A 9,467-nucleotide genomic window follows, 5' to 3' on the forward strand; every position below is an offset into this window, starting at 1 on the left:
GAACCACCAGAAGAGCAGAGTAGTGCACATTTCACCCAGAAAACCCAATTAACCAATTGTTAAACTCATGGCAGGAAAATGTCCAGGAAATGAAATCAATAGGAAACTATTAATTCAGTCCTGCAGCAGCACTCACAGTGGGACCTTCTCAATGTGGTAGAAGCATCTCTGAGGTTTAATGGATGATAAATATTGAAAAGTAAAGTAGAGATGCTGTTCGTCTTCCTGTCCACACAGGTTTAGGATTTGAACTTGGCATCTCTTCCATCTCTGTCTATGGTTCATAATCCATCAGAGAACAGAGGAGCTTTGTTTTGTTGCTGTGTTGTGGAATTTGGAGCATTCACTTCAGTGATCACCGCTCATATCTGATCTGATTATCTCTGCTCACTGAGGCTCATGATGTGTTTGTTTTCTCTCTAAACATGTTCAGGACCACTAATTGCTCCATGAGGAAGAATCGGCACCCACATGGCACAGATGGGGCTCCCTCTCCTGGCGCTGGCCTTGTGGCTCGGCGTCGGAGTGCAGCTCCAAGTCGGGGGTGAGAAACCGGCCCGTGCGCCTCTGATCCCTCACAGGCCTTTCGTCGTGGTGTGGAACGCTCCCACCGAGTCGTGCCGCCTCCGCTTCAAGGTGGACCTGGACCTCAGTGTCTTTGACATCATAGCGAACCTCAACGAAACCCTCAGCGGACCCAACGTCACCATCTTCTACCACAGCCACCTGGGCTACTACCCCTACTACTCCAACTCCGGGGTTCCTGTTAACGGCGGACTGCCGCAGAACCAGAGCGTCTCCAAACACCTGAGCAAGGCCCGCGCCGATATCGACAAGCTGATCCCTCACAAGGACTTCCGAGGCCTGGGCGTCATCGACTGGGAGAACTGGAGGCCTCAGTGGGTCAGGAACTGGGGCTCCAAGGACATCTACCGCAACAAGTCCAAGGAGCAGATCCGGAAGCTTCACCCCAACTGGCCGGAGAGCAAAGTGGAGAAGGAGGCGAAGGAGAGTTTTGAGAGGGCTGGACTGGCTTTCATGAACCTGACCTTGGCTCTGGCTGAAGGTCGTAGGCCGGACGGGCTGTGGGGGTTTTACCTGTTCCCGGACTGCTACAACTACGGGTACAAGCAGCACCCTCAGCAGTACACCGGCGAATGCCCCAACGTCGAGCACGTTCGCAACGACCACCTGATGTGGCTCTGGAAGGAGAGCACGGCCCTCTACCCGTCCATCTACCTGGACTACGAGCTCAAGTCGTCCCCCAACACCGTCAAGTTTGTCCACTATCGGGTCAAAGAAGCCATGAGGATTGCGTCCATCGCCCGCACTGACTTTACGTTGCCCGTGTTCGTCTACTCCAGACCTTTCTACGCCTACACCTTTGTGGTTCTGTCAGAGGTACGTCTTAAAGGCCCCATGATGTGCACTTTTCTCTGGGTTTATTTACCTGCTGATATCCCGAACAAGATGTATCATTGGTTTTGAGTACCTGTGATCTGCTTAATATCGTTTATACTGCCCCTTTCTGTTGCCTCTTTCTGGAGCTCTAGCAGGCACAGGTCATTTGGCCAATCAGAAGAGAGAATGAGAACCTCTCCTCTGATTGGCTGACTGTTTTTGAGTGGCATGTGGTCGGGCCAATCACAGGCAATTAACTGAAACCTAAGCTGCATTCATAAAAATTGAATAAAAAAACACAACTGGTCGCGGTGGGCGGAGTTACCTTGTGTGTGACGCCACACAAAGGAGGAAGTGCTATCTGCTCGTCTTAAAGAGACAGTTCCTACAAATGGGCGGTGTGCGTTTCTCCGTTTATGACCAGTTTGATGCATGGGGCAGTATATACGTGGCCCAGAGACCTCCCCAAGCAACAAAAAATAACCAAAATCACATTTTTAATGCCATGGGGCCTTTAAAGTCTTTTTTCAGTGTGTTTTTAGGGACTGAAGTAGTTGCAAATCATAAAAGACAATGAAAACTAGATACTGGTTGTGTTTGAAGGTGGATTAAAGCTTCAGTCTTCCTGTTTCAGAGCGACCTGATACATACCATCGGGGAAAGCGCCGCCTTGGGAGCTTCAGGTGTCGTCCTCTGGGGATCGTCAGAGTACGCTCGGTCACAGGTGATTTTACAACAACTTAGATTTAAGTGGATTTAGGACTTGAGTTTCAGTACTAAAACTTAGAAACCCCCTTTACTCTAAAAATCAGTTCAAAGGCAGATCTTCAAACTGACGGCTCATTATGTTACAACCTTCCTCCGCCATTAGAGCATACATCACATAAATGGAGCCGCAAAGCATTAGGGGAACCACAGATGTTAATGACGTAAATCACATGCAGCCACAGTGCATAAAACAGTACTTCACGGTTTCTGACTGTGATAAATACAAACAGACATCATAACTCTCTCCTACAGAAACATATGTTTGCAAAAAAACAGTGTCAGTAAAATATCTTTATGACCGAAACAAACTAAGAGTTAAAAACCAGGAGACGACTGCATGCATCTGATTTATGTGCGACTGAGTCTGGGTTTCTGTTGGTGACTGTGGATTGTTTCACATCCTATTTACAGCCTCAAATGCTGCAGAAGAACTTAAATATACAGTATCTCATAATTATCATCACACAACCGAAAGAAGAAGACTCTGTGACGTCTGGGATCTGTCAACAATGACACTTAACTTTAATTTATCACAAGTAAAAGATTACTCACCATTTTGAATTCTGTACTTGCTGAACAAGTTGCTTAGACTCAGGGGCGGAGTCAGACATTAATGCCATGACGACAACAGTGCAATAGCACGGTCTGAGCTGTCGAGCTTTATTTATGTTTTGGGAATGGAAAGTGCTGACTCTGATCAGCAGGCTTCATGTGGTTTATACCTGGACGTCTGCACAGGTAGTTCCTCCTCTGGGGTCTGAACCATCAACCTTCTGGTCTTGAGTTCAGTCCATTCTGTTAAAAATACTAAATTAGGGCAGATTTTATTTTTTGTAAGAACAGAATTGCTCATGAATACTCTAAAACACTCACGTTTGGTACAACTACAGAACTTTGTGTCTATTCTTACTTTAAACACTGTAGTCGACATCTTTGTCGACTCTGCAGCTGTTCTGTAACTCACCTATGAACCTGTCCCTTAAACAACTTGTAGAACTGCTGAAAGAAAATGCTGAAACTTTGTTTAATGCATATTAAACAGAGTAATAATAAGCTTTGACGTGTTAGCAGGTTAAAATTACTTAATATCTCTCGCATATGTTGCAAACAATGGGGCAGTGATGCATGGCTGTAATGTTATAAATATTTTGATCCATTATCTGTACTTTATGCATAATGATTTAAATAATCTGATTATTGCCTAGGAAACAGGAAACCAGTCTATAAACTATGTTCTGTTGTTGGTTTGAAACATGTGTTTTGTCTCCTCCGTCCCTCAGAGGAACTGTCTGACGGTGAAGAAGTACATCGACGGTCCTCTGGGACATTACGTCATCAACGTCACGTCTGCTGCCAAGCTGTGCAGCAAAGCCTTGTGCAAGAAGAACGGCCGGTGCGTCCGCAAGAGCCTGGACTCGGGCGCCTACCTGCACCTCAACCCGCGGTTCTTCCACATCCACCGCAACCCGTCGCCGCGGGGACCGCTCTTCCACGTCAGCGGCCACCTCAACAACCACGACATCCTGGACATGAAGCACAAGTTCAGCTGCCAGTGCTACCAGGGCTGGACAGGTGTTTACTGTGAGATCCCTCAGGCTCCGCCCCCTCCTCCTCTACTGCCCCATCAGCCCACTGCCCCTCTGCCCCGCCCCCGAGACACCGGCCTGCTGGGAGACATCCTGCTGCTCCTCTCCCTCCACTTCTCCTGTCTGTGCATCATCATGTTTCTGGGACTCTGTCTGATCATCAAGTGTCTGATTCTGTAGCTGCATGGGATTACAGCACTGGAAAAGAGAGTAACGACATCACCATTGACTCCCGTGGTAAGCCTCATACGCCCCCAGTGGCAGGATATGGTTATCGCAAAAGCGCCCAGAAAACCCATTCACTCCAATGTATGTGTGTTGCCCACTTGCTTGTAAATTGATGAAAACGGCCGTGTTTTTGTTTTTAGGTGTCTTGGTCATATCAAATTATACTTATAATTTGTTTATTACAAAATGTAGATTGAAACATTAATGTAGACAACTGTTTTTTTGTTGTTGTTTTTTTTACTCGCCTGTGTTAATGTTTATCTGTAAAGGATCCTCAATGATGCTATTAACGTGGGTGATCTATAAATGTCCTTAAATTATTGAAAATACCACACTTGCTCATTCACCAACAATGCAGAGATGTCAGTTCTTGGGGGCTTTTGCAAAACCCATATTCCTCCACCAGGAGGCGCTTCCATTGGACCAATGCGTGTCGTTACTCTCTTTTCCAGTGCTCTACATGGGATGTGGAGACAGGTTGCCTAGGAACGGTTGTTGCTAAGCTATGATGTGGACAACTGTGGACCAGTGGTGGGGATTTAGGGAAAAGCTGAAAATGCACTGTCGTTGTTTTTCTTAGAAGAAACTGTCACGTTTCCTTTTTATGTAAACTTCATCTTCTCTTTTTAAATCATTTGTCTTTTTCTATCACTGTGAATTGTTTTTGTAAATGTGCCATTACTGACTGAATAAACGGACATGACTTGAACAATTACTTCTCATACATTTTCAAACACAACACAAGTAAAATAGAGCCTTCTGATCCAGAATGGCAGGCCAGAATCAAACACCAAATCCTGCAAGTGTTGCATGGTGGTGGGCGTGGCTTAAGGTTATTGTGACATCACAAAGTGACAGGAAGTCCTGACGGCTGGTTTTAAGGCTCAGTTTCTGAATACAGGCTGTGTGCATTTCTCTGTGGACTGAGGCTTTGATACTTTCACAGTATTAATATAGAACCTAGAGCTGCTTTATAATCACACTACACATGGACATCTACCTTTATACTGTATGGAGCTTTAATACAAACATCTACCTTTATACTGTATGGAGCTTTAATACAAACATCTACCTTTATACTGTATGGAGCTTTAACACAAACATCTACCTTTATACTGTATGGAGCTTTAATACAAACATCTACCTTTATACTGTATGGAGCTTTAACACAAACATCTACCTTTATACTGTATGGAGCTTTAACACAAACATCTACCTTTATACTGTATGGAGCTTTAAGGAGTGTTGATATATTATGAACTCAGAGAGACACTGAGCTCGTTTTCTCCAGCAGGACAAATAAACATTATTCTTCTATAAAAACCTTGTCATCAAAGACGGCTCAGTTCGTTTACAGTCTCAGTCATTTGTTTAATTTGGGATAATGACTGTAATGAGGCTCACATCGCAGCCAGCACTTCATCAGAGAGCTGCTGAATGAAAACACAGTTTGGCGATGACAGCTCAGTCAGTCAAATGAGTCACATCGAGCTGTGGTGGGACGGGTCACATGACCCAGCGACTTAACAATAGCCCCCCTCTGTCCCACGGGAAAGGGAGGGACGGCCGGGTGTCGAACACTGTCCCGCGTGATGAGAGGGTGGAACTACAGCTTCTGTTGCAGCTGGAGGTCTGTGATCTGCAAAGAGAAATCAGAGGATCAGGGAAAGTGTGGAAGAGAAGAGGTTGATTAAAAATAAAACAATCTTTATAAACTCTAATTTAACAGAAGCTTCAGAGGTTCAGCACTAAACAGCAGCAGCTGAAGGATCAGAGAGGTTTTACCTGTAGATTAAGGCAGGAGTCTTTATGAGCTGTAGTGGTTCATCACCTGAGATCAGCTCAGAGCTGCAGTTCCTCCCCTGACCACTAGAGTGAGTCTCCAACAGTTCTCATCACGTTAAAATGTCCTTTAACTTTACAGCAGAAATAAAACATGGTACAGAAACAGGTTCAGTCTCTGCAGATCATTTCCTGTTTACACTTTATTAAAGCAGAAGTCCGGTGGTTTTGTCTAACTTCCTGTCAGCAGATGGAGTTAGCAGTCCCCGCCCTCGTCCCTACGTCACCACATTCACGCGCATCCCTTGGCTGCACACACAGAGAGGACTGCCCCTTTATGCCGTTCTCTCTCCTCATTGGATAAAGGTTGTAGGATACAAGGAAAGTTTTCTCCTGGGCTCAGAGCAGAGCAGAGTGACTGACAGACCCGTGTTTCAGACCAAACACTCTATAGAAGTGATTGCTGTCGGAAGATACAACTATTTAAGACTTATATTAACATAAACATTCCGCTTACTTCTGCTTTAACTTTACAGCAGAAATAAAACATGGTACAGAAACAGGTTTGGTCTGTGCAGAACATTACACTTTATTAAAGACTAAAGTTCTGGATGTGGCCTGTTTTTTGGACAAGATCGGAGTCAGGGGACGGAGTCAGACATCGATGCCAAGATGACAACGGTGCAGCAGCTTGATCTAAACTTTTTGGCTGCACCTTAAGACATTAGGTCCTGATCAGCAGCCTCCATATGGTTCGTACCTGGACGTCTGCACAGGTAGTTTCTCCTCTGGATGCCTCCTGCTGCTCTTGGGTTCGAACCATCAACCTTCTGGTCTTGAGTTCAGTCCAATCTGTTAAAAAATACATAATTATGACAGATTTTGTTTGTGCAAGAACAGATTTGCTCATGATGAATCAAATGTACTGACAGTTGGTACAACTTACTACAGTGCTTAGTGTCTATTCTTACTTTTAACACTGTTAACACTCACCTCCTGATGAACCTGTCCCTTTAACATGTTTTGCACATAAATGAGTTGCCAGGCACAGAAACACAGTGACTCAGAAAAAAAGGCAAAGTTTTCTCAACAATAACAGAATTAAGCAGCTTTTTGTGGTTTTTCAGCTCCTCAGAGAACAGACCCTGTGAACCACCCAGCAGTGGAAACTGTCAGGTCGACTCAGGAGGAGCAATCACTCAGCCCTGACTCTGTTGTTTCTGTCGTAATTATGTCAAATGGTTGGTGCACATGTTTTGTTTCCACTCTGTATTCCTTCTTCTCTTTTTTTCTGCTCATATATCTCCATCTAGGTTTCTAGTACAAACTCTTTGCTAACGAATAAGTTCATCCTTTTCCACTCTTGGTCTGTGTGTCAACTTCTGTAGAAATTCATCACTCTGCGTGCACCTAATAAAACTCTGCAGCTCCATGTGCAACAGTATTTATCTGCTTATTGTTGTATAGCAGCTCATTATCAGCTCTTTATTGGTATAAACTCCACTAAAGAGGTCAAATGCGTTTTTAGGGACAAGTTTCTGTTGCAATTTCTGTTCATCTGTGTTGTGGCATGTGATAATTTTAACTTTCAGGTGAACATGCATGTTTCCTGATGATGAAATGTTTATAAAACAGTTTGTTAAGTTTATAGAAATAAATATAGAAACAAAACGGATGTAGGTACGTCCTGTTTAGACATTTTCAACAAGTGGATGTTGAAACTTGTCTGGTCTGAAGCTTTTCAGTGCTGAGCTGAAGCTGACTCGGCTAAATAACTGTGACAGTGCGCCTCTGTGGTGTTATTATTGGATTATGATGACTGGCAGCTGAGGGAGTAAACAGCTGTAGCATCTGTAATTCACAGTCCTCACAGTGTGTGAACAGAGACAAAGATCCCGTCAATGAAAGTTACATCATGAATCAGTTTGTTTTCCTCCAGCTGTTCAAGTTACAAACCCACATATGAAGGATGTTCAAAAACAAAAACTGTGGATCCACTTCTCTGAATAAATAAACTCCTGAGGTTCATCATCAGTCTATTTGTCTTATAAATACACAGAAACCAAACACCTGTAATCTCACTCAGCCCAGGCCTCAGTTAGCGCCTCCACTCCAGCTAATAACCATCATCAGCCTCGGCTCAGTGCCAGCAGCCGCTCTGGATGTGAGGCGAAGCTGCTGGAGACTCAACAGGAGAGAGAGGGAAAGTCTAGGAATCAAACCTGTGATCTACAAATCACAGGACGGAGTCGTTAAAGGAGCTCGACACTGGAGTTGATTAAAGAATAAATATACGGCTTCATTCTGTTTGACTTACTGTCATCAAGTCAGTGTCACTCTCAGCTCTGAGCCCATTGATTCCTATTGAAGGTGTGACTGAAAATATATAGTTATACATCTGTTATCTATTTATTTTTATACTATTGAAGTGTTTTTATATTGTATTTTTATGGTATTGCTTGTTTTGCACTGAAGGGGGGCTCTAATTTCGTTATACCACGAGTATAATGACAAATAAAGGCATTCTGATTCTGATTCTGGTTATATAAAGAAGCCTCAGTAATGTCCTTTTAGCTAATGTTACACAAATAGTGCGTTTATCTCAGACTGTTTTCCCTTTGCCCTTTTTCACTCGCACTACTCGGCTCGGCTCAACTCTAATGGTGCGTTGAAGTCAGAAGGTGGAGCTGGGAATGACGCCACGGCCGAGTTATCAGCGTTCCTGTTCGGCAAACAAGAAACTGATCTACCTTGCTATTGTTAGCTATTGTTAGCACGGCCTGCGTTGCAGTTCGCACATACAGTACCACATGAAAAATGTAAGTTACACTATAGCAGCATTTCCATACATATGTAACGGAGGTCCGCGAGTATAGCCACAGTCATGAGGTTAGCGGTACTGAAGCTAAACTCACTCACCCATAAAAAGACATGCAAACCACTTGCCAAGTGGTCATTGACCTCTTGGCGAAACGGTTTGCATCGTTGCCTACGGTGCGGGAGACCGGAGTTCGAAACTCACTAAGGGCAGACCAGAACAACATCGGTCACATACTATATGTGGCAAGGTGAAGAGGGCCCGGGCGGGGATTGAACCCACCCGGGTAAGAGTCATGCGCGCTTGCCAGTCACCCAAAGGGACATCCCCTTGGCCAAGTAGCCAGGGCACATGATCAACTGGAGGCATAGTGACAGGACCACCACTGTCACATATATATACATCGACAAATACTCTGTATTGATTTAGTGCGAGAAACACTGGTCAGAAGTGCTTATAAACACAATATTACAGGATCTTCTACTGCTGTTTACACGCGGGGCAATCATCTCTGAAAGTCAACTCAAGGGTTGTGAGGATCCTCCGACTTTCCAAAGGAAATCCGCCCTCGGGGGGTGTTCAAGTTGAAACTTCCGACCGGAACTTGGAAATGCCGACTTCCAAGTCCAAATGGAAAGCACCACAAGATTCGAGGCGAGTCAAGGAGGTTGGGAACCAATCAGGGAGCGACTGGTGACACCATCAAGTCCAAAGATCTCCAATTCTGTCTGTCCAGATCAACACGACTATGGGCCAAAGCGATTTGAAGAGTTTTAAGGTGAAACATCGTTGGGTGGATGAAGCCTTAAAGAGTGTGGCTCCAGTCTGCTGCTGCTGTGATTGGTTGTTTATCAGCTGTTCATCGCCAACTCTGCTGCCTCCAT

At 44.6% G+C, this 9,467-nt stretch overlaps 1 protein-coding gene across 2 annotated transcripts; it reads left to right on the plus strand.

Moving 5' to 3' along the window:
• Positions 1 to 437: 437 nt before the first annotated feature.
• hyal6 (hyaluronoglucosaminidase 6) lies at positions 438 to 4,506 on the plus strand. 2 transcript variants are annotated; one of them, XM_085780257.1, is made up of 4 exons: positions 438 to 1,401; positions 2,036 to 2,125; positions 3,450 to 3,931; positions 4,436 to 4,506. In XM_085780257.1, the coding sequence occupies exons 1-4, from the start codon at positions 472 to 474 to the stop codon at positions 4,467 to 4,469; spliced, it is 1,536 nt and encodes a 511-aa protein (XP_085636383.1). In that variant the 5' UTR covers positions 438 to 471; the 3' UTR covers positions 4,470 to 4,506. The 2 variants fall into 2 exon arrangements, with proteins under 2 accessions (XP_085636383.1, XP_085636384.1); XM_085780258.1 differs by lacking the exon at positions 4,436 to 4,506 and having other exon boundaries at positions 3,450 to 3,935.
• The last annotated feature ends 4,961 nt before the right edge of the window (positions 4,507 to 9,467 follow it).

Source organism: Trachurus japonicus, chromosome 6 (assembly GCF_045865225.1).
Source record: "Trachurus japonicus isolate A0001 chromosome 6, Traja_1.0".
Lineage (NCBI taxonomy): Eukaryota > Metazoa > Chordata > Actinopteri > Carangiformes > Carangidae > Trachurus > Trachurus japonicus.